Source organism: Macaca mulatta, chromosome 11 (genome assembly GCF_049350105.2).
Source record: "Macaca mulatta isolate MMU2019108-1 chromosome 11, T2T-MMU8v2.0, whole genome shotgun sequence".
Classification (NCBI taxonomy): domain Eukaryota; kingdom Metazoa; phylum Chordata; class Mammalia; order Primates; family Cercopithecidae; genus Macaca; species Macaca mulatta.
The window spans coordinates 56,830,929-56,858,100 of NC_133416.1; the positions used below are offsets into that span (position 1 = coordinate 56,830,929).

The following is a 27,172-nucleotide window of genomic DNA, read 5'->3' on the forward strand; positions in this document are numbered from 1 at the left end:
TACTGGGGCAGGCTGGGGACTGGACACATGCCCAGCAGAGGGCACTAGTGTCTCACAGCAGGCCTGCTTCCCTTCGTGTGGCTAGAGCCCACCCAGCCAGTTCTCCTTTCCCCAGAGTTCTGATCTCATCTCCGAAAAAGATGCAGTGCCCCAAAGATTTCTTTTCTGTCCCCATGGCCCAGGTCGGGCTAAGTGGACACCCTAAACCCCTAAGCTCAGAAACAGGAGACAAAGTCAGGCCTGGTGCATCAAGCCTTTGTTGAGAGAGGGAGAGTCTGAGGTTTATGTACAAGAGGAAAAGGAGGTGGTACATGTACAAAAAAGTGAGCCCCCACATTCCCTTCCAGGGGCAGAGGAGAAACAGGAAGTGAGCAAATAGTCAGCCAAGACCACCATGCTCCTTGTCCCCTGCCAAAAAACAAACAAACAAAAAAACGTAGCTGAGGAAAGAAGGTGAAGAGTTGGCCCACCCTTTCTCCAGCCATCTGCAGAGAGGGGTTGGTGCAGAGAAAACCTCTGCTTTTCTGCCCACCTTGACAAGGACAGTGTGAGCCTAGAATGAAATGGGCAGAGAAATAAGGGCAGTGAGTCTGACATCTTTCCTCTTACCCTTATCACTAGGGCACAGCTGGCACGGCCCATGCTTCAGAGGGCCTTGCTCCTGGTAAGAGATGAACTGAGACTGGCAGGGTCCCAGGGCTCCCTAAGCCTAGATACGTCTAGACCAGAGCTGACCATGGGCCTGCAAAAAGGAAGGGAAAAAAAAAGAAAGGACAGTTGCTCTCTCCTCTCATCCCTCGGGGCTCTAGTGGGAGAGAGATCTACATGCCCTGTTTAGGCTAAAGCTGGAAATGGTTTTTCCCAGCCTTGAGCTGACCCTTGGTGACCCTTCAGGAAACGAAGTCAAAGACCTTGGGGGCAAAGTGCAGTACTGGAGGCACCAGGGACCTACAGACCTAGTGCCCATAGTGGCACAAGTAGAAAGATCCAGCCTTAAGAGCTGGGGTGGATATAGTTGAGAGCAACACAGCCCTCTCCTGGGCCCTTGGCCAATTCCAGGTCCACTGGTTGGACTTGTAGGACTCTGAGGGTTGAAGTGCTTCTGCCTCCAAGAGGGTCTCAGTGGGGGCCTGGAGCCCGAGGGGGACCACTGGGTGGCGCAGCACTCCTGGCTTGGTGGCGAACAACCATAGGCTGGCAGTGGAGGCCTGTAGGGGAAGACAGAGACCTGTGAACAGGATGGTAGGCTGAGCCAGGACAGTGCCCTCAAGAGCAGCCCCACAGGTAGGGCCAGGGAGGAGCCAGCGGTGAGGCAGATAAACAGGAGGCTTAGAGGCTTGAGGGGTACCCAGCTGGGGAGATTGCTGGGCTTTGCATTTCAGTGGATCAGGTTGGGGGTGACTAGAGGCCACTGGGCAGTGGACAGAGACAAGGTAGATGCATTCAGAAAGAGCCAGAAGGAAAAGACTCCAGGCTGACTGGACATCAGGAAACAGATCAAGGGACATCTGATACCTCCTGGTCAGAAGCTACTACCAGAGCTCTTATAAGAGAACCGAACCCTAGGGAAAGGTTCCTTAGGCCTGGGAATGGACCCTCAACCTCAGCCTCAAAGATCAGAACTGTAGGCCTGGTCCTGCCTGCTCTGGCCTGTCCTCAACACTGACCTGGCGACTCCCTACCCACTGGGTCTTAGTAGAAGCCAGGACAGCATTAGTGGGAGAGACCACTTCCCTAAGGACACATGCAGGGGATATGCCACACTTCTCAGAGCATGGGGCATGCAAGAAGTATGTGTCCCCATCGCTGGGAGGCTGCCAGAGGGTGATTGCAAATCATGCAGGAAAGGAGGTGCCTGTGGTCTCCAGCAGGAATCTTGGGAGATGGGCATGCACAGGGGGCAGCTGCGGTGCCCAGTACCTGTCGGGCCCCAGCCTTGGGGGCTAACAGTTTGACTCATCATGGTGGGCTGCATCACAGAAGAAGCGTGAGCCCCGCTTGGCAGTACGGGCCGTGAAAGGGACACTCTTCAGCACTGTGGCCCAGGAGAGAGACACAGTGGTCAGGCCTCATGGGGTGTGGGATGGGAGGAGAGCCCAAAGGAGTTAGGTTGAGCTTTGGGAGCTGGGTGCAATGGCCAGGCCCCAGGGAGTGAAAAAGGGCCCCACCTGTGATGATGTCCTCGATGGTACCATCCTTCCCCTCATAAACAGGCCGGTGTTCCTTGGCCTGGCGCCGCCTCAACTCTGCTATTAACTCCTGCTGTTGCCACTTGTTCCGCTGGGATGGGGTCTAGGGCCAAGAATGTGGAGGGGGAAGGAAGTCATCACTGACCTAATGTGGGACTGGTTCCTGCCCCAAGGTGCAGCCTGAGGATGCCACTGCTTGTGCACTGCTAGGAATCCCCAAAGGCCCTCCCTCCATCCCTCTGGATGCCAGCCCTCTGGGTGGTCTGTCCACTCCAAGTTTTCATCTCCCCTAGCCTTCTGACCCCCAGCCCCCACTCTTTTGCCTTGTCGTCTTCCAGGCCCCAGCTCTTGGTCCCACCCACCTTGGCATCCAGTTTCTTGGCTTCCTGAGCCAGCTGCTTCTCCCGCATTACCTCCTCCTGCTTCTTGCGGGCTTCATTCTCTTGTTCTGCTTCCTAAGAGCCATGGAAGATGGGTGGGGGCTGGGGGTGAGGCTCACAGGCTGTGAGGGGAGGGGCTCACACTGAGGTGGAGAGTGGGTGGCAGTGAGACCCGCTAACTCCAGGTGGCCACCCTCTGGAGGGGCACTTCCTGCCCCAAACAATGACAGGAAGGTCCTGGGCCCCACCCTGCCCACCAGTTCACAGCTAAGAGGCCTTTCGCCAGCTTGCATCGCTCCCTTCCCAGGACTCAAAGGAGGAGTCGGAAAAGGCCCATACTTTAAACCCAGGCTTCTCTCCTTCAGCCAGTTTTCTCTCAACCAAACTTCTTTAAAAGCTATCTGCAGCTTACCTTGTAAGAACGAATGAATCGGACAAATACTGGGAAGAATACAGAAGGAGGTGTAGTCTTGGGACTCTCACCAAAGTAGCGCACAACTGCATTGTAGGCCTCCTGGGGAAGGGGTGGGCAGAACGGGTCACTGGCGGGAAGGGGCAGCCCAGCTCCCACACCGTGGACGAGTGGCCTGCGGAAAGCAGAGCCCAGGGCCAAAGGGAGGAAAACCAACCACCCAGGCCCCTGTGAGCTGGAGAGAACCTGGGGCTCCCAAAGCTCCCAATAACCAGTCTCCAGAGGCAGCTGCCTGCCACTCCCAAAGCGCGCTCTCCCCCCTACATATAGACAGCCAGCTGCTTGATTTAAAAGAAAAAATAGAACTAGGGCCACCTAGAGGGGCCTGGAGCCTTGGCCCTGGTTGCTCCCACCCGCCTGTACCCTGTGCTTGCCTCAGCCGTCTTGGCATCCCGCTGGAGCTTGTCTAGTTTGCCTTCATTGGTACTGAGGAAGTTCCGGAGGACACTGTTGTCATGGATGCTGCACTCACGCCGAATCAGCTCCATGCCCCGGCCCAGCTCCTTCACGTCCAGCAGCACGTTCTCCAGGGACACTGGTCACCAAAAGCCTGGCTGAGGATGCCTAGGGCCTGGCACACCCACCTCCCAGCCTAGAGCTATATCAGACTCTGGCCCTCCCCCTCAGCATGGGCTCATTCAGGTTCACATATCTGTGTGGACATAAGGAAGTACACACCAAGCTAGCTGATCCCTCACAGGGGGAGGGAATGGAATGGAAACTGAGCTTGTGACCCCAAAGAACACAGTAGCAAACAAAAGCAGGCAAGCCACAGAGACTGCTGGTCTCCACAATGAAACTGCCTCAGGCCTGCCCTAGTGTTCATGGGTGGGGCAGAAATAACAGCTACCTCATGTCTATAGAGGGCTTTATGATTTTTTCTAAGCACATCACATACATCATACACAAATGCAAGATCTCTGGGGCCAGCTTGAGGGAGTTGGGAGTAAAGAGTCACTGCTCCCCTTCCTGTTCCTGCTCCCACTGTACCTAGCTGGGAAGAGCTGGGATGGGCCAGGCCTGGCGCCTGGAGGAAGGCTCCCTCTGGAGTGGCCCCTGCTTAAGGCTCCAGCGGAAAGCTTTGAAGTGGTCAAAAAGAAGATAACAAAAGCCAGAAACAAATGGACCCAAGTGTTCCCTCTCCTCATAGCTTCCTGGGATTGTCCTGGGCTGGATGTGAGGGCAGGCCCACCCAGCCAGGCTCTCCTCACCTGCTGCAGCCTTCTCAACAAAGTGCAGCTCATGCCAGAAGTTAGCCAGGTCTGGGTATTTCTCCTTCACTGTCAAGGCGATGAAATGAAGCAGTGTCATCTTCCGGTCAGTGGACTTGGTATCCAACAGCTAGGAGAGGGGGTCAGGGCAGTGCATAAAAGCTAAGCACACTGGCTCCACAACTGCTGCCCCCCAGGCTTCCTGGCCCTCACCATCTTACCAGATCCAGGCTCTGGAGCTTGAAGCCATACACAGCTCCCCGCTTGCTGCTGTTCATGTAGTTCCCCAGTGCAAGTATGATCTGTCCAAAGAATGCATGGGAGGCAGGTCAGGCTCAGGTCCTGAGGGCTCCTTCTTCCTCTCTGTATAGCCCCAGGCTCCCACCTAGGACCCGAGAACCCCAAGCACCCCTGTTCACAACCTCTTCCCACCTCCAACATCTGCTTCAGCTTCTGTGAAGACTTGACGGAAGCGGACGCCGCAATGATGGCATTGAGTTGCTGTAGGACAATATGAACACTGAAGTAACCCCAGGCTGAGATGCGGTAAAGACAGGGAGGGGTCAGAAGGACTGGAAGGGCAGGGGAGGTGACTAGCAGATGGAGGGTGGAGGGACAGCTGTCCAGGACCATGAGTTGGGTGGGGGCTGTACCGGTGTGAGCATCTGCAGGTTATCCTGGAAATTCCCCAGGAAGGCCATGCCAGCCATTCGCTGGGTCAGCCGTTCCACCTTGCTGAAGAGCAGCATGAAGCGATCCTCAGCCGCCAACTCCTCCAGGGGCTGCCGCTCACGCTCATATTGCCGCAGCAGCTTTACCTCAGCCTCTGTGGGCAGGAAGCGCATCAGGCACTCCACGAAGTCCACAGGTAGTGTCTGCAAGTCAAACCTGTGGAGGAGGAAGGGACCACGTCAGTTCTCCCATCTCTCCATGTTTTCCCTCATCCCTTTTATTTTCCAAGCTCCTAGAAGGACTGGACAGGGGACTGTACACAGAACACAGCCAAAGGCAAAGGACCCATTGCCTCATCTGTCACAGCACCAGCAATGATCCTAGGGGAACATTCCATGCTCCTGTTTAATAAGCCCTTTAATGTACTCCCTCTGTACCTAGGGTGAAGTCCAAACACCTGAGCATGGCTTATGAGGCCCAGCCTGCAAGACTTCTGACTGATTCTCTACCTTCTCCTGCTCCTCTCCCTACACTAAAGCCAGATTCCATTTTTAGTACCCAAGGCACTATGCTTCTCCCTCCAGGCCCTGAACTGGACTAACTCCTATCTTTTCTTCAGGTCCCAGTTGAGACATTACCTCCTGTGGGAAGGCTTCCCTCATTCATCACCAAGCTCAGCTACATGAACCTCCATATTCTCCCAAAGCTGCCTGTATACTTCTACCATCTTGGTGGTATCACTCAGTGTTACTGCACTGTTCCCAATAGACTGAGAGCTCCTTGGGTGAAGGTCTGGGCTGAACTGCCAGCACAGATGCAGTAAATTCTGGCCAAGCCAAGCCAGTGGATGATTAGGGGGATAGGAGGGAGTTCTGTCAGATGACCTGGAATCTAGGGAAACCCAGGCTCCTGGGTGGAGAACCCCAGGTCAGTGGGAGCCTCACGTGTGAATGGCCCTGCAGATCTCCTCAGCCGAGCGGCCAGCCTTGCGTAGGGTGATGGCCAGGTTCTTGGCACGATTGGCTTCCAACAGAGTCACCTTGCTGGCAGCTTTTTGCGCTGTCTTGTTCTTGGAGCAGATGAGGTCAAGGGCAGGGCCCTGCGCTTTCGTCTTGAATAATTCTTCAAACTTATCCAGATCCAGGTCCTGGCAGGAATAGATGAGCAGGGAAAATGCTGTAGCCTCATACTAGTGGAGGACCTCCTGACAGCCCACCCAGCGTTGGCCCAGAGCTCTGTCACTCTGGAATATTTCCTGAATACAAACACAAATAAAGTGTTGACACAACTAGAAATATATATACACTCAAGAATGAAGGGTTCGTGGAGCTGAGCCTGGCCTCACCCTGTCTGATGGCTTTTCTAAGACCAGATCTCCTCAAAAGGCAACCAGGTCCCTAGCCCTCAACCTTACCCCTCTGGACCCCAGGCCCTGTTACCTCCAAGATCTTCTCATCATCAAGTTCGCTGAAGACAGTGCCACTGATCTGGTTGGGTTTCAGTGCTGTCCAGTTGAAGACAGGCAGCCGGAACTTGGTCTTGATAGGTTTCTTAATTCGAATGGCTAATTTGGAAGGAGGATCAGTGACACAGGGGCCAAGGACACACACCCCTGGTCCCACCAGCCCTGCCCAGAGCCTTGAGGACACTCACCTGACAGGCCCACTGTCAACACCACAGAGGGTGCAGCACCAGGGAGAGGTGGGGCTGGGGGACACTTGTCTGGGGAAAGAAGATACAGTGACCCAGGGGTCAAGAGACTCTTCATAGGCTTCCCTCCCCTCTGCCTGCCCCACCTTCTCTGAGAGTTTAAAAAAAAAACAACTCTCAGAGAAGGAGCCTACATGAACTCTGCTCAAGCTGCTCCCAGAAATTCTAACTCTGACAGGGCAGTTGTTGCTGGTCTCTAACCCAGTTTCTACGGCTATAGTCTAAGCCTCTCCTTGGCTGTCTTCAAAGGAATTGGGAGCAACATCTTTATGACCCTTAAAACAGGTCTACATCTGCTTTTGGGCATCCCTGTGCTGATAACTTGAGCTCCTCTCAGATTCCAGCCCTCCCTCACCCGGATTTTATATCCCCCTAGTCCTCAGATGATGCCATTTTCCCAGTTTCTCCCTGAGGAAGACACTGCTGACTACAGTTTTGGTCCCCACAAAGAGGCTGCCCCTGCTGGTTCCCAGGGGTGGTGGTTACCTGGTAATGGGGGAGGTGGAGGGGGCAAGGGCGGAGCTGGTGGTGGAGGAAGAGGCAGGACCTCCTCAGGGGGTGTGGCTGGAGCCAGAAGATCCAGGTTGGAGGGTGGCATGCCCTCACTCAGCTCTGCAGGGCCTACTCTGGCCAGGGCCTCACTGCCCACAGACTCCAGGCCCCGGACACTTGGCTCCAAATGGCATCGACGCTGAAAGGCCTCCTCCTTCTCTTTAATGAGCCTTCGCAGGGTATGCACCTGGTGGCTTGTGTTCTCGTATGTCTCCTGACAGGCAGACAGCACCATTAAGGGAAAAGTGGGCTGAAGGAATAGTCATTGCCCCTAGAGTGAGAATTCCTACCCAGGGTTCTCTTAACTAGGGTCTCTGTGAGTGTACTCAGAGGCTCAGAGTGGCAGAAGCCCAGGTGGGGGAATGGGGAAGCTGGAAGGCAGCAAAACAAGAGAGGCAAGCAGAAGCTGCCTCCTCCCTCTGCTGGCACCCTCAGGTGTCCTCTCTGCTCCAGCCAATTCTCACTGCATGGACCTCTCAAAGCCCAGGGAAAAAGGTTGCCCCTGTGAAACTCTCCTTAATCTACCACCGGTCTAAAATAGCTGCTCTCTCCATAGCCCTTTGGGCCTCATTTTGCTTTACTTTCACTTGACCTTGTATAATGGCTCAATTGGAAGCCCCCTATAAACAAGACCCTGTTTTAACCACCTCTGTATTCTCCATAGCTCCCAATACAATGCTTAGCAGAAGCTGGGCAGATACATATTGAGCTCAACACAGCCAGCATATATTCTTCTGGAAGAGAAGGTAGGATGGGGACATGACTATAATGAACAAAAAGTCAGGTGAGAATACAGGAGAGAATGAAATATGAAGAGCACCTGCCCTGCTAATTTAGGATACCTGGTGGACATCCTAATACACGGAGCACCTGGTCCCTCTGCCTGTGCTCACTAAGCATGGCTTGGGGAGGAACATGGGGGTAGACGGGAGAAAAATCAATGGGATAGGCTGGTAGAAGGAGGCTGGGTTGGAACTCCAGAATACTCTGGGTGCCCCAGCTGCTCCCACCCTCTTATGTGTGTGTCTGGCTCACACTGGCTTCAGCTTTCCTCTCTAACTAGAAACATGGGGTGAAATCATCAGCCCACCCAGACCTGAGTACCTCAAGGGTGAATCAAGATCTAAATCCTAAAGAACTTGATATGACTCAGGGAAAAAAAGCAAAACCCCAAGGCCCTGGAGCCCAGGATCAGTCAGGGACCGCCTTCCCAGAGTACTTGTACCTTGATGCTCTCTAGTTCCTTCTCCCGCTGCAGCAGCTGCTTCTCTAGCTCTGCCACCCGCATCATGTTTTCATTCTCTAGGTCCAGAAGCTTCTCTGTGAGCTGCACAACAGGAAGGGCAGGTTCTGTGCTGGCCCTAAAGCCTGGGCACTCAGCACAGCCTGAACCCTAGTCAAGACCTGAGTCCAACCCCTCAACACAAGGGATAACAGATACAAGACAAAGGCCACATTCTGACTGTCTCAAGACCAATGCCACCTCATGCCCAGCCCTGGAGGTCGGTGTGTGTTTCAATTAGTGGATGATCCAGTGGCTCAGACCTGAGTATGCTCTTGAGAGCCCTGGTGGGTTCTAAAGCCTCCCTGGGACTCAATCTGGAGGCAATGGGTCAGCTTAGGATTCCTGGTAACTTGAGCTTCCATCAACAGTGGCTCTGGCAGGCAAAGAAAGACCACCTACATGGGACACATGCTCCTCCAACTCTTCCACCTTCTCCAGGGCTACATTCTTGGTCTCAGCATCCTCCAACAAACCCCCGACGTCAAACACGTTGTCTAGATATGCCTGAATCTGCACCTGTAGCTTCTCGCTCTCCGTGTGCCTTGACTTCTGGGGGAAGAGCAGAGAGTAGTAGTAGTTGTAGGAGCAGGCAGATCATCAGGGGAACTTTCTGAGAAAGACTTAGTCCTCGTCCCCCTTCGCCACCACTTCCCAAAGAGTTCCTGCTGCAGGCCATGTCAGATTCTCGCCCCATGGAGTGGCCTGACTGGGGAGTTATCTGCAGAGGTCCTGAGTCCCAGGCCACAGAAGACAGGCAGGGTCCCAAGAGCATCAAGGACTAGGCACTTATAAAAGAAAAATCATTTGTGATATGGCTAAACGGATCCCAACGAACCTCACCTTACAAGGACCCCAACCAGCTCACCTGCAGGAACTCCTCTAGCCCCAGCTTGGTAAACTCATACTGCAGGTGGACCCGGAAGTTCATGTCCTCCACCGAGTGCACCACGATGTTGATGAACTGCATGCAGGCCACCTGAAGAAGAGGAGGCCCAGAGAAGCAGCAACAGGAAGGGCAGATGAGAGCCAAGAGACCAGGAAGATAGGTGGCTGTTAGAATATCATCATCATGTGGATAATTACAGGGAGTCAATTAAAGAGTTAAGCCTTTATGGGGGCAATAAGAGCATTTTAATTTTTAAAAAGTCATTTAATATTCAGTGTATAAAGACAAGTAAATTACATGAAAAACAGATGTAAGTGAAGATATAGCTCTCTGATTTCCTTTGTACATCAGCAGGTATTCCTCAAGGAAACCTTACCTAGCCGAAAACCCTGCATTGAGGGGAAGAGAAGCTAGAGGAAGAGCTTAGGAAAGGGAGGGCAGCTCAAAAAGGATCCAATTCAAGGACAAAAAGGCCACAGAAAAGAGGAAAAGGAGATAGATCCGATATAGACAAATGATGTCCTGAAGTTTCTAAGAGCTCTCTGGGGTGGGCAGGTGGACAAGAAGCATTTGCTGAATAGAATCATTCTGGGCTCTACATGGAATATCAAGATACGCTGTTGGCCTCACCCCTGTTGTCAAGGAACACACAGCCCTGGTGCTGGACCCAGGCCCAGTTCCTCACCATGAAGTCAATGTTGCTGTCCTCATTCCGGAAATATTCCATCAGCTTCTCAAAGCGGTGCAGCTCCTTGCATACCTGAATGAGCAAACTTTCTCAGTGAAAGGATCTGCTCTGTGCAGAACCCAAGCCCCTATGCTCTGGCTCCCAGGAACATCATGGCAAAGGACTGGTTCAGACCAAGCTTAACCACAACTCTATATATGAAATAGGGCATTCTGGACACTATAAAAGAAAACCTGGGGCCGGGCGCGGTGGCTCATGCCTATAACCCCAGCACTTTGCGAGGCCAAGATGGACAGATCACCTGAGGTGAGGAGTTCAAGAACAGCCTGGGCAACATGGTGAAACCCCATCTCTACTAAAAATACAAAAATTAGCCAGGCATGGTGGCATATGCCTGTAGTCCCAGCTACTTGGGAGGCAGAGGCAGGAGAATCGCTTGAACCCGGGAGGTGGAAGCTGCGGCGAGCTGAGATTGTGCCACTGAACTCCAGCCTGGCCACAGAGTGAGACTCCATCTCAAAAAAGAAAGAAAACTGGGACCTACAATCTGGCTCTGGGTCTATGGTCCCCCACCAAATTGCTGAGGGAATTCAGTAAAGCCTGTGCCCTTAAGCTGGGCTTTGAGTGCCTCTGGGGATAGGTCAAGAAGAAACACAGGGATGTGATGCTGCCAAGTTACTAAAAGGAGGAGGGAAAGAAGGAGGAAGGTAGGAAGGCCATGGCTAAGACAGGAGGCTGCAGTCCTAGTGGGGATGCAGAGGAAGGGCCAGTGTACAGGAAAGCCCTCTCTGAGAGGGGTCTAGAGGCTCCTCTGAGCCTCTGGGCCTCAAGGAGGAAGAGCCATTTCCTGGCTTGAACAATGGATGCTAGGGAAGAGGTCCAAAGAAGAGGAAGGGGTGGGACCACCAGCTGTGGCTGGATGTCGAAGAATCCTGTGTTCAAGTAGATAGGGGTTTCAGAGGCAGGCCCAGGAGCTGGGGCAAATGCCACAAAGGAGTTCCTTCTCTCCTCACCAGTAACAGCCAACAACCTAGGAGACATCCTTGCTTACCTTCTCCTCCCATTTCAAACATATGTGCTTTGGGTTCTATCAATGGTTCACCGTATCAGATTCCCATCTGGGGTGTCACTTAAGTACATATACTCAGGCCTCTAATGGGTCTGAACTAGAGCATGGGAATCTGTACTTTTAACAAGCTCCTTAGGTGATCTGGATGCAGGGCCCAAGTAGGACCATTAGACTATAGCCCTCAGCTAGCTGAGGGTATCTTTAGCTGGCCAATCAGGAGGTTTCTTGGCCCGAAGATCTAGTAAGACTAAAGTTCTGGTATTAAAAACAGTGGGAGTTCAGGAGAGAGGTTGCTTAGCCAAGCACTGGAATGTTAAAAAGCATTGCAGATCACAGGAAATGGTGCTTACCTACCTGGCTCCCTGCCTTCTCCCCTGCAAACACACACACACACGCAAAGCCAAAAGACTGACCTCTTTGAAATTGTCAAAGGCAGCAAGGATGATTTCGTGACCTCCTCGCACCAAACACACAGCTGCCAGAAGCTCTAAGACAAGGGCTTTGGTCCTAAGGGGTGAAGAAGGAAGATTAACACCCTAGCTCCCCATCCTGACAACTACACAGCTCACTTCCCTGGCTGGGTAAGTCCTTTTGGAGAGTGGAGAAAGCCTCAGTGGTGAGGAGAGAGGGTGGGAGAAAGCGGGCTTGCTCCTTTACTAAGCTGTATAGACTAGAGGAGAGCCAGGGATACTTCTCCTCCAGCAGAGGTGAGGGGGTCCAAACAAAGGCTCTGACAGGACTCCAAGGCTAGGCAGGACTTGTCAGGAATACATGGAATACAGATATCCAGAGCCCTGAACAGAGTGAGGAGGAAAGGGGAGGGAAGGAACTCACCTTGGATTCTTGTTATTGAGGCTAAGTGCAATCTCATTGACAGCATGGGGGTGGGACATGACCAGGTTGAATCCATACTACAAGAGAAAGGACAGAAGGAGGAGACCTTGATGGTGGGAAAGAGTGAGCCCAGCAGATCTCCTTGACCATAGGCCCACCAGCAAACCTGTCTTTTATAAGCTGGTGCCCTCCTAGCTCTCCTGGTTTTGCAGATGAGGCAGAAGAGGTAGAGCACTCACGACTAGTGCTTCCCCCTTACCTGATAATTCATGATGGCTCTGAGACAAAGGATACAGACGTGGACGTCATCCTTCTGGCTCACTAGGCGGGAGTTCTTCAGGGCCCTCCGCCCAGGGAGAGTGCTATACCTGGGGAGATGGGCCAGGCAGTCAGGTGGGAGCTGAGGCTGCCAGTGAAGCATCTAGGGGCACTCACCATCACCCAGAGAGCAGGCTGCTCCTTAGCAGTGGCAAAAAATAGGGAATAGCACCTTGTACTAACAGCCAAGAGGGACAGCGTGCAGGAGGTAGAGTGTCCAGCCTGTTTTCACCTGCTTAAGTAGGCCTTTATCAGCAACTACTCAGGATCCCGGCTTTATAACCAGTGCCCCAAACCTAGAGATCCTTCAAAATACAAGTAGTAGTTGTGTAGGCCTTCCTAGTCCCTGAGATGGGTCCAGAGACACAGTCATCTGAGCATTCCCTCCACCCACTTCCAGTTGCTGCACCTTCTGCACAATCTGTGAGACAAGAGCATCGTGGTTCCCATCCCACTTCTGTATCACAGAAAAGGCAGAGCCGACCCCCAAAGGCTTTAGTGGGGCCACAGGGCTATGTCTGGCTTTGCACTACCCCTCCACCCTCTCAGTGATATTTCATGGAAAAGGGAGGAGACACTGTCTGCTCATGCATGACAAGAATAATCAACAGTATCCAAGGGACACAACCCAAAGGAGACTAGGAGAAAAGCATGGCCACAGGAGAGATAGAAACCAAGGGCCATTGGACCCAAAGGGAAGCCTCCCAGAGTAGGAAGGGGCTCTGAGAAGTCATCCAGTCCATCCGCCTACCACCAGGCAGGACAGCTTTTTAGACACCGCAGACAGACAGATGAGCACGTTGCACCCTTAGAGAGAAAAGGTCTGAAGGAAGAGGTGAAGGGAATGCGAGGGGCAGCCAGGTTGGGTGGGAGCTGGTCTCCAAGCAGCTGAAGGGGCAGAGTGAAGAACTACAGGGAAACAGAATGAGGGTAGGAGCTGGATCACCCAGTGAAGGCCATGGACCTGTATGAGATGTGCCCTGCTCAAGAGACCCAGGAGGAATGGCAGAGTGTGAGTGAGGAATGAAGGGGCCCCCCAGAGAGGGGTTAGGAGTGGGGAGAGCTGGAACCCCATGTGGGGTGAGTGCAGCTGAGACCATGTACTTACCCAGGACAGACCGCTGGGCAGAGTCAAGGAGACAGAGAGGACAGACCAGAGACAGACTGGCAGGCAGAGGGCAAGAGAGCTGAGCCTGGAAGCAAGAGTGGAGGGAGGAGCATGAGCACTCACCGCTGAACCTGAGACCTGCACTGAAAGGTAGGGTGGGAGGCAGGCGGGCAGAGCAAGAGCACACATACCGGAGCACAGACTGGCGCGCAGAGCGAGCGAGGCTGTTGGTGAAGGGGGCCGACAGAGCGCTGGGTGGCTGCAGGTCCTCGATGGACCTGCTCCAGGACCGGAGTTTGTCAAATGCACCATCGTCACCACTCTCCAGACCCTCAAAGTCAAACCTGGAGCATGAAAGGACACACGTGCGCACACACAGGCACATACGCGGGAGAAATTCAGTGCCAAGGCCCCCTGCGAGCCTACCCCCACCCTTCAGGCCTCCAGGGCAACAAGAAGCAGGGGTAGCAAGGAGAAAAAGCAGAACTGGGCAGCAGAGACCTGATCCTAGCTGGAAGAGCCACTAACACAGAACAGTGGCAGAAGAAGCACAGGCAGCAACCAGGAGGGGAGTCTAAGGAGATGGGAAGCTGATGGAGGCCAACTCCTTTGCTCCCCACTGGCCAGGAAACTCCAGGAGGAGTGTCCTCCCCATGGGCCACTCAGGAGCTGGTAGTCTTTCTGCACTCTCAGCTTAGATGGAACATCTCTAGGAAGCTGTGGCCCCCCATGAAGAATCTGCCCCATAGAGGGAATGGTGGGGAATGGGCGAACTGCAGGTCTTGCTAGTTGGCAAATGCCAGCACCCAAAGGGCCTTTCAGTGCCTTGAAGGAGTCCAGTTGATTGTGGATGGCAGGACTGAATGGAAAGGAAAGGGGGTTCTGCCAAACCCAGAGTGGGACAGTCCTTTATTGTTTGGAGGAGCACCACTGCCCCATCTTAGCACTGGGCTTTAATGACCAGGTTCTCTATGGTTTTGGCTACTTGAGGTTTCTAGGTTTTTCAGGTATACAGGCTCCCTGGGCTTCAGTTGCCCTGGGGAAAGAAATTATAAGTTGAGATTGTAGACCAGGGTCCTGTAGTCTAGCCTCTGCAGGAGTTGAATGGTTTGTCACTTCCTGATCCTGGAACCAGATGTCTTCCACCATCAGCAATTATTATTATTTTTTTTTTAAGAGAAAGGGTTTCACTCTGTGGCCCAGGATGGAATGCAGTGGCACAGTCGTGGCTCACTGTAACCTCTAACTCCTGGGCTTAAGCAATCCTCCCGCCTCAGCCTCCCGAGTAGCTGGGACTATAGGTGCGTGCCACCATGCCTGACTAATTTTTTAAGATTTTCTTGTAGAGATGGAGTCTTGCTATGTTGTGCAGGCTGGTCTTAAAACTCCTGGGCTCAAGCAATCTCTCATCTTGGCCTCCCAAAGCTCTGGGATTACATGTGAGCCACTGCGCCCAGTCAACCATCAGCAGTTTGTCAGTGTGGCCAGGACAAGGAAGACGGCCAAGATCACAAACTCACAGAGACTCCTCTCTTATACATCCTCACTTCAGGATATACCCCTCTGAGAAACTGTCCCTCTCCTTCTTGTCCTCTTCCTCCATGTAGGTCATTAAAGACTAAGGGAGCATCTCCTACAGGTTCTTCTCCCCCAAGAAGCATTCTGCTCAGATATGGGGTCAAAGGCACAGAGGTTGAGGCTTTCTGGAATAGGAAGGGATATCTACAGATGTCAGAATATTCCAAAGGAAGTGGGAGCAGGCTTTAGTGTCCTCATGATCAGGAGGTGTTTAATGGGGCTCTCAAGTAGACATCAGAGGAATCTCCTGACAGGGAAACAGCTTGCTGACTCCATCAGCAACAACACTGTATCCTCTTGTACTGGTATATGCAGTTTACAAACAAGTATCTTCACTCAAACTCTATTTGGCCTCACCCTTTCCCTCTCATTCCTTCCCAAAACACACACTCTCTCCCCCACACAGAGTCCTTCTTTTTTAAAAACAGAGTCAAAGGTACTGCCATGGACACTACAATACTGAGGTTCCAGGGTACTCTTGGTTTAGGGTGGCTGGAATTTGTTTGCTTTTCAAGTAAGAGAGATAGGCTTATTTGGAAAAATGAGCTACATTTTTTATTATGAAAGCTCTGAATTTTTAAAGAAAAATTATTTCACCAAATGTTTTTCATTTCTTTCTATAAAAAGAATTTTTTTAAGAGAGAGGACAATCACACGAGGTATGACTTCTGCTGAGACAAGAATGAAAGTGGGCCACTCTTGCCTTTAACAGAGGATAACCTGGAAAAGGTGAGAGAGGCACTGAACGTAGAAGAAGCATCAGTTCAAATTCCTAAGGAGATGACTCTGAAGACCTGCTGGAAAAAGAAGAATGGCCAAGGGGGCAAGGACAGTAGTTAGAAAAGTGGAAGCTGGTTGGGAGCAGTGGCTCACACCTGCAATCCCAGCACTTTGGAAGGCCGAGGCAAGCTGGATCGCTTGAGCCCAGGAGTTCAAGGCCAGCCTGGGCAGCATGGTGAAACCCCATCCCTACTAAAAACACACAAAAAGTTAGCTAAGCATGGTGGTGTACACCTGTGGTCCCAGCTACTCAGCAGGACTGAGGCAGGACTGAGGCAGGAGGACTGCTTGAGCACAGGAAGTCAAGCCTGCAGTGAGCCGAGATTGTGCCACTGCACTCCAGCCTGGGCAACTGAGCAAGACCCTGTCTCAAAAAAATGTTAGGGCTGAGTCCTAGGATGGAGGAGTTTCCTGGGACGCTGGGGAAAACTAGGGACAGTCATGGGCAAACCGGGAAGACTGGTCTCCCTAATGCTGACCTGTCCTAGGTATAAGTCTAAATGTGTTGGTCATTATGTTTATTATGTAATTCCATATATTCAGGTAATTGTGGTAGGGTATGCCACTTTAAATAATAATAATGAAATTAACAGTAGATCTGCTACCACAATACAGACCTAGTATGTTCCAAACAATACTAAGTGTTTTAACACGTCATCATCTAATTTTCACAACAACCCTGGAATGTGGATCTCCTTTCATAGAAGATGATTAAAAACTTGCTTTGGAGTCACACAGATAGTAAATAACAGAACTGAGACCCAAACTCAGCTTTGTCTGACTCAAGAGCTCTCATTCCTTCCACTATACCAGGCCACCTTTTCTGTGCTAACTCACTCTGGCTGCCTCCAAGCCCCCATGCCTGCTAGAAAAAGACTCCTGAATACTTCATTTTTCTATCCAGGTCAAAAGGTCATGCTCACTGTTCCTGGGTTCTTCAACAATGACCTGGAGTAATAACCCTCTCACGTCTGGAAACCCAAAGTTGCTTCTGGAAGACTCAACTCTGCAAAGATGAATGGATCCCACCAAGGCATCTCTACCAGAAGCCAGGACATTTCCCTGGATTGCTCACAGCTTGGCATTTGGATGCCTTGGCTTCTGATTCCAAGCTCCCTTTCCATCTCTCTCTCCTATTCTCCAAAATGCATCTTATCTTCTACTCCAGCCTAGTACCATTCTTCACTGATCCCCAGACATCTCTGGGCTTGCCTGCCTACTTCCACACCACTGCTTGGGCTACTCCCTCCTGTCCAGGATTCCCATTTCCATCTTCATTGTTGAACTCTCACCCTTCCTTATCAAAGCAGAATAGAACTATGTCCTCCCCCAACTGGTCCCCAACCTTAGCCCCGGGGTGGTACTCACATGACAGAACACTGGGCAAAGGACAGGTAATCCACCAGCACATCCAGGCCTTTGTTTTCATCATTCAGAAACTCCCGCACCCACCTGCAGATAAAGGAAACACAGTGGAAGGGGTCTGCTAAAGTGGGTCAAGGATCAGGAGGGTGACATGCCTCTGATCCAACACCTCCTCCTCCTGGAACCCAGCACCAGGCTAGGAAAATTCTGAAGATCAAAACCCATGACAGACCCATCCACGGTCATGGACTTCCCCTAGGCAGGGAAGCCAGGGATGGGGAAAGTACAGGCCCTTCTAATACCACTTGCTTTATCACGAAGGTGCTTTAGACAAACAAGCTCTCAAGTACTCCCTCTTTAAGGGCCAGACCCTGGCTCAATTATTTTCTGCATCCCTCCACATGTCCTTGCTCAGTGTTTGTTGGAAGAATTTAGGAAGTATCAAGAGCATTTACCACAGGCCCGTGTTCAGAGTTGTGCTTGACCGAAGCCAGCAAGTCTCCAACCTGACTGAAGCCTGTCAAGACACCAGCAGGAAGAGTCAAGGAGAGCTCTGGAACAGAAGTATCCTGGGCCAAAGCACTCTCTACCAAGTTTAAGGAGAGGAGTTTTGGAAAGCAGTGAGCAAACAGAGATGTATAGGAGTTCTGTATTTAGTCATGTTGAGTTTGTCAGAACCTGAAAAAGCATGGGGGTGATCAGGAACCCGAGGAACTCCAGGATGTCTATGACCACTCTGAGTCAACCTGAGGACGTGGGCCCCCCCTCAGCCAGGAAGGTAGACAACAAAGCACCTAGGGACCATATCCCAGGGCATTATTTTCCCTTCTGCTTTCAGTCATTTTGGGCTGAGATATTCCTGGAATGAAAGTCAAGGGCAAATCTAGGGAACTGTTATATGACAGGTTCATTCCATAGCAGAAACATAAAACGCTCAGGATGAAACCCTAATCTAGAGTGCTCTACTCCTTCAGAATTTCTGGGGGTCTTTATAGGAAAGCTCTGCCCAAACTGCCGTGCGGGGCCTCTTCTCCCCAACAGCTGGAAAACCAGCGCCATGTTGGCCAGCCACACCCCAAGCTACGGAGAGACTCTGGAGCTACACCACCAGGCCCAGCTGAGATTTGGCAGCAGGCCCTGGCTGAAGCTGACTGACACCGGAGCTGCCTGAAGTTAGCTTCCTCTCTGGGGGCCAACAGGCCTCCCGTTTCCTGTCTGTCTGCTCTCCAGCTCCCCACCCCCTTCTCATTTCCTGTCTGAGTCTATACTGCTATTTCGGGATCTTGACACTTTGAGGAGAGGTTAAAGGGTGCTTAGGCAAGGCACAGAAACCAATACAAACCAGGGAAAGAGGAGCTGGAGAGGCTCCGGAATCCCACTTCCCAGCCTGTCCCTCTCCAGAACCTGAGTTCCCATCTGCTGCTCCTGCACACCCAACTTCTGCAAGCCCTGGGGCTGATCAGGCTGTGACCAAAGCAGGATCCTCCTCTCCCCACCTTGTCCTGGGTTCCTTCCACCCTGAAGCACCCAAAATCTGACAAACGCTTCCCAGAAATCCAGGAAGGATCCTTCCACATAACTCTACCCAGAGAAGCTGCAGTTCAGATGGCAGGCATGCCTAAAATGCCAGGCACTGAGCTATTCCCTGGGAACAAAGGACCACGTCCAGGACCTCTAACTTGTGTGCCAACTACCAAGAGGCCCCAGGCCTGGGAACCACGCTGCTTTGGACCTAGCTCCTGGCCAGCAGCCAGAGGAGCAGGCATCAGGTAGAGGAGGCAGGCAGCAGGGACTGTCATAAACTGCTCTGTGGCCTTCTCCCAATGAAAGCACACCCCCATCCTCAGATGACTACAGCAAGACTTAATCAAGAAAACAAGGCTGGGTACTAGTGGCTCCACTTTGGGATTCTTAAAGAGGATCACTTGAGCCTAGGAGTTCAAGACCAGCCTAGGCAACAAGGCTAGACTCTGTCTCTACTTAAAAAAAAAAATTTTTTAATGGACAGGCAGGCCAGGCACAGTGGCTCACATCTATAATCTCAGCACTTTGGAAGGCCAAAACAGGCAGATCACTTGAGCCCACGAGTTTGAGACTAGCCTGGCCAACATGGCAAAACCCTGTCTCTACTAAACATACAAACATTAGCTGGGTGTGGTGGCACACGCCTGTAGTCCCAGTTATTCAGGAGGCAAAGGCAGAATGGCTTGAGCCTGGGAGGCAGAGGTTGCTGTGAGCCGAGATCACGCCTGGGCGACAGAGCTAGACTCCGTCTCAAAATATAAATAAATAAATACATAAAATAAAATGGGCAGGCATGGGTGTGTGCCTGTGTTCCCAGCTACTTGGGAGGCTGGGATAGGAGGATCACTTGAGCCCTGGAAGCTGAAGCTTCTGTGAGTCATGATCACGTCACTGTACTTCATCCTGGGCAACAGAGCAAGACCCTGTCTTTAAAAACAAACAAAAAGAAGACAGAAGGGCTGAGAGTGACAGAAGGGACTATGGAGGAATGCAGAGTGGTAGGTGGCTTCGGGTGGCAGGTAGCACTCAGGGTTGCCACTGGTGTCATTCTTGCCCTCACACACAAGGGTACTAAGCAGCCCCTGCCACTTTGTCCTTCCATGAAGGATTCACCAAACAAAGGAAGAGGCTTGGCCACACCTTTCTCAGTGGCTTGGCTTTCAATGTCTGATTCACAGATGAGTTACAGAAGCCATACTTGGGCCACCAGAGCACAGTTACTGAGGCCAGGAACCATCCCTTTCCTGTTCTCTCCTGTGCTGTTTCCCTTGTGATTGCTGCTACAACTGGCTACACACACAGGTGTCCTCTCCCTCTAAAGAACCCCGGGAAGGCTTGCCCTGGGGGTGGATGAGGGCTGCTGCTACGACAGGAGGGGAAAGGCTGATGATGTCATTTGGCTGTCTCTACCCCACTGTCAGGAAGCCTGGGTACCCCGCCCCCACCCGGGCCTCCACTGCTCACTCATAAGCACTGGACATTTGTGCCAGGCCCTCCATCAGGTCTGTAACCCCGCCTGCAGTTCTACATCACATGTCCCTCACTGTCCTTTTGTATGAGCACACATACGCACACATATACACACTTTCTCTCTCTCTCTCTCACTTTCATGTATCTTTGCTGATTACAGTTTCGTAACACTGAGGCCAATACCCTCTTTCACTGTACCTCACACATTAGCCTTTTGCTTGTTCAGCAATTCCTGGTTTCCCACTCAGGGACCGGAAAAAAAAAGACTCACACAGTTCCTAAGGGCCCTGTCAATGGGTTGGGAGCACCACGGTCTGTGAATATAGAAAACATTCAGCTCCTGGCCCCCATTGCCTTACATCTTTCCTGGTGCTTAAGGAAGCTTCTTCTGCTCATGAACTAAGATTATCTTCTCCCAGGCACCAAAAAGTCCAAATAGTCACAGAACGGGAAGTAGGTCTCAGCTACCCAATACAGTATGTTCCCCCCACCCTCAGCCTTCTCTGGGCCTCGCTTGGCCCAGCACCAGGCCACAGGCAGACTCCAGTCTCAACTGCTGTGGGAATGTCTTCCACTCAAAGCCACAGGCGGAGGACCCCAGGAGAGGCCTCAAGCTTGCCAGAAACATCTAGTCAGCAGCTGGCAGAGCTGAGGGGGCAGAAAAGTCAGAAAAGAAACAGTCCAAAGCTCTGGGGAGCCAGAAGCCATTCAAGGGGCAACTCTGCCTCATGGCAGGGAAGATGAACAGCATCCCCAGAGGACAGCAGATCCTGTGTGCCCAGCCAACAGCCTGGGGCCAGGTGAAGAGGCTACTGTGGCCAATCCAACTCACCCAATGTGGTTGGTGCGAAGAGAGATCTCCAGCTCCCTTAGTACTTTGGTTGACTCCTGCACCCTCCTCCTGAACTTCTGTAAAAAAGGGTAGAGAAGGAGAAGAATACAAGAGGGCAGTTATAGATTTTCCCTCCATTACTGGCCAGCCATTCCAGGCCCCTGGCCACAGAACCCTGAAATCCAGCTCCCAAGGCTCAGAAACAGATGTCCAATATCCAAGTCAAAGGGTTTGCCCCCAAACCCCACAGGACTATAAAGGCTGGCAAGACGGGGCCTCTCTGCCTCATACTTCACCTTCCGAGTTACGCTGGGGTCCAAGAAGCTCTGGAGTTTCTGAATGTAAGTGTGGGGAGGATTCTTCACCTGGAATCGTTCCTGTAAGGGAAACATGCATATGCGTATCCACAAAGACAACCAGAGACCTGAGGAGGGCACTGAGGAAGAAGAGCACTCATAGTGTTCAGTGTGAGGGGACTCAGCCTCTTCAAGTTGTCACCTGGCTCTAGACATCACCTAAACTTGAGGTTACCTTCCTTGACTTATCCCCAGGTGTTGCCATCTGTTGCCATCTCCTCCGCCTCCAATTAGTGCTCCCTGAGCCTAAAATGTTTTTCTATGTCAAAAAGTATTTTTAAAGTGTGCTGCTTGCTACAAAGATATTGAGGATTACAGAGTTGTGAATAGCACCCAAAACAAAGACATAATTGATTGGGCTTAGGAGGCCAAGGCAGGAAGACTGCTTGAGGCCAGGAGTTTCAGAATAGTCTGGATAACATAGAAAGACTCTGTCTCTACAAAAAAACTTTAAAAAATTAGCCAGGCATGGTGGTTACCACATGCCTGTAGCCCTGGCTACTTAGGCTGAGGTGGGAGGATCCCTTGAGCCCAGGAGTTTGAGGCTACAGTAAGATATGATCATGCCATTGCACTCTAGCCTGGGCAACAGAGTGTGATCCCTCTCTAAGAAAAGAAAGAAAAAAAAGATATGATTGGGAAATGCTGTTCACTGCCTGGCCAACTAATGGATATGGGTTAGGAATGCCAAGGGGAGAGGAGCTTGGCCTTGTAGAATCCAACTTTCTCAGCAATGAACTCTGCGGTTGGGACTGGAATGGTTTTGCTGAGCTGACACAGCTCAGGGCTGCAAACACTGCTCCTTGCCCAGACCCCAGCAATCCAAAGCAACCTCAAATACTGAAGGCTGCGTTCAGCAAGGTCATCCCTCGATTCCCTTCTACATAGAGCCTGGGACCACGCCCTACTTTGGCCCAACCCCTTCATCTGACCCAAAAAGAAACTCAGGGAGTACCCCTTGGCATTCTGGTCCTATTAGGGCTGCCACCACCAAGATATCTGAAGAGCTGGATATCTGAAGAGTGGAGGGGCTGAAAAATGTCCAGGAGAATGATATAATGTTAGAGAATAGGACCTAAAGACAAATAGAAGAAAAAAACGAAAGGTCTGAGAAACAGCTGAAATTGACCTAGAAAAGACTGAGAGATCATCAATTAAAGAACCTCAATACCAAAGGGTTACTATTCTCCAAACCCCAAGCAGGTGCTAACCAACTCCTCTTAATGCAGAACACAAGGAAATTGACCTTTGGTGGAGAAGGGACTTGGACTAAGATCCCTGAAGCATACTCCTAGCTTATGTCAAGCAGCATGACCTGGGGAGGCGGTGGAACAGAACAGTTAGCACAGACTTGGCATCTGCTTGCCGGAGCTCAGCCCTGGCTTCATCACTTACTAGCATTAGGCAAGTTACTGAGCCTTGGGTTCTTCATTTGTAAAATGCCAACACTGCCTTCCTCAGAGGGTTCTGTGACGACTAAATGAGGTATTTCAGTGTGTTGAGTACTTGGTCCATAACAAGCACTCAATAAACATTACCTATTATTATTTCACCCAGAGCCTGAAAAGAAATAATAAAACTGCACATGGCAAAGTGCTGGGTAAACACACTACCCACACTGCCAGATACTTCCATCTCTACCAAGATGTAAAAAGGTAAAAGGTAACTCTCCCAGCCCTGCATACAGGCCTGTCTGAGTTCACAGACTTGTGACTCATGATCTTCAAATGCATGCAAGGGAAAGAGCCAGGTCATATGTGTTAGAAGATTCTCAACTCTGAGCAAAGTAATGATTTCTATTCTCTTCTAGCTTTCAACACAGTTCATGTAGGGAGAGTTTTCAGACCTTGACTCTTCTGAGATTTTGGAACAAAAGACTAGAGCCTGGGGCTTCTCATTCCTAGAGGCCCCGAGATAATGAGAAAGACCCTGCTATTTGCCAGGGCTAAGACAGAGTGAGAGATCAACAGTCCTTTGAGCACCCTGCCAGGCATAGCCCTGAACCTGCACAGCCAATCCTATACCCCTGATCTATACAAACCCCCTTATACTATTGCCCATTGGAAGAAATCAAGACAGCTCTTTGTGGGAGCTAGAGGAGAACTTGGCCTGCTAGCTCTGTCTCTGTTACGAGAATCTTCTTGGAAAAGAAAGTGAACACAGATGAGGCCAAGCTTAGGCCAGGGTTCCTCAAGGGACCCAGAGCTGCACTCAATGTCTCTGGCCCCACAGCTTTACCTAGCCCAAGGCACAACTCCCCACCTCCCTCCTCTTTCCGAAACCCCATACCTGGTCACAGATCAAATCCCACTTCTTCTCATTGTCATACTGCCGCAGAAGCCGGGCCTTGTCTGGAGGCAGGTTCATGGAGCTCTGAGGAGAGAACCTGAGTCAACAAGGCTGAAACCTCCCCTCATCTGGAAAAGAGAAAGACTAGACCGCCCACACCTTTCTGCTACTGGGCCCTCAGACTTCACCCTGACACTCCATCGCTGATAAGGCAAGCTTGGAAAAGTGGAGCAGTCCTCCAGCCTCCCCTTCATATTTAGTTGAGTTTGGTTGAGCAATGTTTTCCAAACCTCTGGTCGTAGAATCAGTTTAATGAGTCAAAATTAACTCTATTTTAAATGAAAACGAGCAGATTAAAATAGAAGATACCAGAATTCATTGCAAATAGGAAGTATAAATAATGCTTTGTGAAGCTTTAGTTTCTTTTATATTTTATGTATATACACAAATGTGTCATATACATACATCATACCATAAAATGTGATGGGAACATGAGACGGGTCAAAAAATTTGAAAAGCCACCAGGTTAAAGCAGCAATTTTTTTCAGTTTGCTTTTCCCCCACAACCTGAGAGACAGGTAACTTGCCTACAACACCCACTCCCATGGGTGAATCCTGAGCCACCCACAACCTATGTAGATGCTATAACTGTGACCCTCTTGCCCATATCAGCATACAAGTGAATGAGAAGAACATTAGCATGAAGATAACTGCTTAAATTTTTTTAGGAAAAAAATATTTAGGCAAAAATTCACAAAAGTACCAGACTTTAATTGTTAGTAGCAAATTACTAATGACACATCTCCCAATTAATTAAGACACCGCAAAGCACCCTAACCCCTTGGCAAGCCACTCTAATATAGGCTATTTGAAGGACAGCCCAGGAATCATTTTATTTTGTTCACCACTGTTTGGTGACTGAATAAGGTATGAGAGAATGAGTAGGTGAAGCCTAAGGACTTCATCCATGGACTAGCCCTACCCATGCTAGAGGCTACGTTCCCTACCTTTATCCCCATTCAGCCAAACCTTTCTTCTCATCAGTCTGGCTGTCTTTGTTCCAGGTCACAGCCCTTACCTCTAAAGGCAGTCTGGGCCAGATGCAGTAGCTCATACCTGTAATCACAGCACTTTGGGAGGCCAAGGCAGGCAGATCACTTGGGGCCAGGAGTTCAAGACCAACCTGGCCAACATAGCAAAATCCCGTCTCTACCAAAAATACAAAAATTAGCTGGGCGCAGTAGTGCACACCTGTAATCCCAGCTACTCAGGTTGCCAAGGCACAAGAATTGCTTGAACCTAGGAGGTGGAGGCTGCAGTGAGCCAAGATCACGCCACTGCACTCCAGCCTAAGCAACAGAGAAATATTCCATCTCAAAGAAAACAAAACACACAAACAAAAAAGACTAAAGGCAGTCTGACACTTTAATCAGATCACTGTACCTGCTCCCTGGTAATCTTGAATCAAATATGATCCCCTACCCGAGGTGTTGCAGCTGCATGATAACCCATGTGACTTCCCACAAATTCAGCTTCTTCCCGAGCATAGTGCCAGACACCTAGAAGGCTGCCTCTCATCCTTCTCTCCTTTAGCTACTGTCCAAGTTCAGCTCTAACTCTCTGGTAACCCAAGCATGACCACTTCATTTACCTCTGCCCAGTTCTTGGCATTCTCATCCCTGGGGACATGAACTGTGTGCATCCAGGGTCCCTGAGGAGTCACATAGGCCCTGCATTATTCCAGAAGAAGCAAACAAATCCTAGAAGGAGGTCCTCCAACTTTTGATGGAATCAAAAGAAAATCCTTAAACATTTATTCTGTCACACTATCTATTTATTATAAACATAACGCAGATATACTCTTAAATCAGCTGTATACTCATCTAGCCCCTAAAGTGCTATGTCTATTCTTACCATCTCCAGCTCCCAACATGCATCTAGTGGGGGCAGTAAGGTGATAATAAACCATGTGTAAGAGGTCCCAGGTCTGAGCTACAAGCCCAGCTACTAGCTGGAAATGAGGTCACTATGGCTCAAAAAGGAAGTAGGGTTGAAGTCTTCGGTTGGAATTTATTTTATTTTATTTTATTTTTTTTTGAGACGGAGTCTCGCTCTGTTGCCCAGGCTGGAGTGCAGTGGCGCGATCTCAGCTCACTGCAAGCTCTGCCTCCCGGGTTCCCGCCATTCTCCTGCCTCAGCCTCCTGAGTAGCTGGGACCACAGGCGCCGCCACCTCGCCCGGCTAATTTTTTTGTGTTTTTACTAGTAGAGACGGGGTTTCGCCGTGTTAGCCAGGATGGTCTCGATCTCCTGACCTTGTGATCCGCCCGTCTCGGCCTCCCAAAGTGCTGGGATTACAGGCGTGAGCCACCGCGCCCGGCCAAGGAATTTATACATGGAAGAATTTATAAAGTGGGGCAGGTGAGAGAAACAAAGAAGGGGAAGAGAGCCCCACATCACACCTCTCCCTATGGTTCCTGCTGCCCCATGCATCTGCCTGAACTTCCACAGGAAAGTGAGGCTGAGTCCTCCTCACAGTCTATGTAGTATGGATGGCAAGATGGTCAAACACAAGCCTGGAATGTTCTCTCTGAAACTACTTTGTTAAGGGTCAATCTCAGCATATCCGTGTGGACAGCAGGATAGGAGCAAGAGGCCTCAACAAAACAAGGACTCAAAGGTCAACCCAGAGCAGGTCTCCTAACTCAGCCTAACTGGGGCCAGGCTGCTGCCAGCTGAACTCAAGACAGAACTGAGCAGAAACAGTCCTCAGGACTGGTCCTGGCTCTGTGCATATCCTAAACACATCGCTGCCATCTGACCATTTCTCCTAAGTCTGTGCCATGAAAATAGTTCTGTTGTCTCCCCTGGAAGAAAGCTGCTGGAATGGGGGAGGGGGCAGCCTGGCACTGCTGTGGCAGACATCACATCCTGTCTATGCCAACTTCCTCCCTCAGCCACCCACTGTCACCTGCTGTGGCTTACACTTCTCCACCAGGTGAACTGAGGAGGAAACACTTGGTCCCCTCGGTTTGAAAAACTGGGCAAAGTCACTCCCTTGGGTAGTCCCAGCCTAAGAGCATGGAAGAGGCACAGCAGAGACCCGGTCAAACTCTAGATCCCCAGGAAGGAGTGACCCCGAATTATGGAAACAGGTGGTAGAGGCATGAATCTGCTCTGACCACAGCCACATCCTCCTGTCTAGAGCTTTGGGTGGCACTTTCTTGACAGTGGTCTCAGACTTCTCTGCTTCTTCTGGGCTGAAGTGTGATGGGGAAGGAGATGGGTAAGGGGAATTTCCCCAAGCTCCAGCATTCTCAGAAGAAACGGGTTACTGGCTGCCAGTGGGAGCCACCTGCCAAGGGGGCATAAACCAGAGCCTGGCCCGGACAGTTGTCTTCCTGCTAGACAAGGGCATCAGGGCTTTTGCCTCCACCTGATAATGTGTGTGAGTCTGGCAGGGCTCCAATGTCCTGAGGAAGCCACTCTGCCCTTAGGAATGACAACTTCCTGAGTTCCGGGGACAGCAAAGGAGCAAACTTGACACAGTTCCGGTCTCAGTCAAAAGGGTTTGTTTCCTTGATATTTTTTATTCAGTGGTTCCA

The 27,172-nt window shown here is 51.0% G+C and overlaps 1 protein-coding gene across 31 annotated transcripts in view; it reads right to left on the minus strand.

Moving 5' to 3' along the window:
- Positions 1–241: 241 nt before the first annotated feature.
- Positions 242–27,172, minus strand: part of FMNL3 (formin like 3) — a 62,758-nt gene continuing 35,827 nt past the window's right edge. For 2 of the 31 annotated variants that reach the window (XM_015151673.3, XM_028829457.2), the window contains exons 2-27: positions 23,569–23,652; positions 21,220–21,300; positions 20,924–21,000; positions 17,101–17,184; positions 13,566–13,718; positions 12,208–12,316; positions 11,949–12,025; positions 11,528–11,621; positions 10,043–10,117; positions 9,337–9,447; positions 8,871–9,020; positions 8,412–8,513; positions 7,121–7,400; positions 6,578–6,646; positions 6,364–6,488; positions 5,869–6,071; positions 4,906–5,140; positions 4,685–4,753; positions 4,474–4,554; positions 4,253–4,382; positions 3,416–3,576; positions 2,982–3,083; positions 2,552–2,644; positions 2,169–2,292; positions 1,921–2,035; positions 242–1,208 (exon numbers count right to left, since the gene is read on the minus strand). In XM_015151673.3, the coding sequence (XP_015007159.3) occupies positions 1,944–2,035; positions 2,169–2,292; positions 2,552–2,644; positions 2,982–3,083; positions 3,416–3,576; positions 4,253–4,382; positions 4,474–4,554; positions 4,685–4,753; positions 4,906–5,140; positions 5,869–6,071; positions 6,364–6,488; positions 6,578–6,646; positions 7,121–7,400; positions 8,412–8,513; positions 8,871–9,020; positions 9,337–9,447; positions 10,043–10,117; positions 11,528–11,621; positions 11,949–12,025; positions 12,208–12,316; positions 13,566–13,718; positions 17,101–17,184; positions 20,924–21,000; positions 21,220–21,300; positions 23,569–23,652 (2,961 nt within the window). In that variant the 3' untranslated portion in view covers positions 242–1,208; positions 1,921–1,943. Of the gene's footprint in view, positions 1,248–1,869; positions 2,036–2,168; positions 2,293–2,551; positions 2,645–2,981; positions 3,084–3,415; positions 3,577–4,252; positions 4,383–4,473; positions 4,555–4,684; positions 4,754–4,905; positions 5,141–5,868; positions 6,072–6,363; positions 6,489–6,577; positions 6,685–7,080; positions 7,401–8,411; positions 8,514–8,870; positions 9,021–9,336; positions 9,448–10,042; positions 10,118–11,527; positions 11,622–11,948; positions 12,026–12,207; positions 12,355–13,518; positions 13,719–17,100; positions 17,185–20,923; positions 21,001–21,219; positions 21,301–23,568; positions 23,653–25,219; positions 25,362–27,172 lie in introns of those variants that run through there. The other 29 variants (XM_077954069.1, XM_077954074.1, XM_028829458.2 and 26 more) reach the window with 24 other exon arrangements.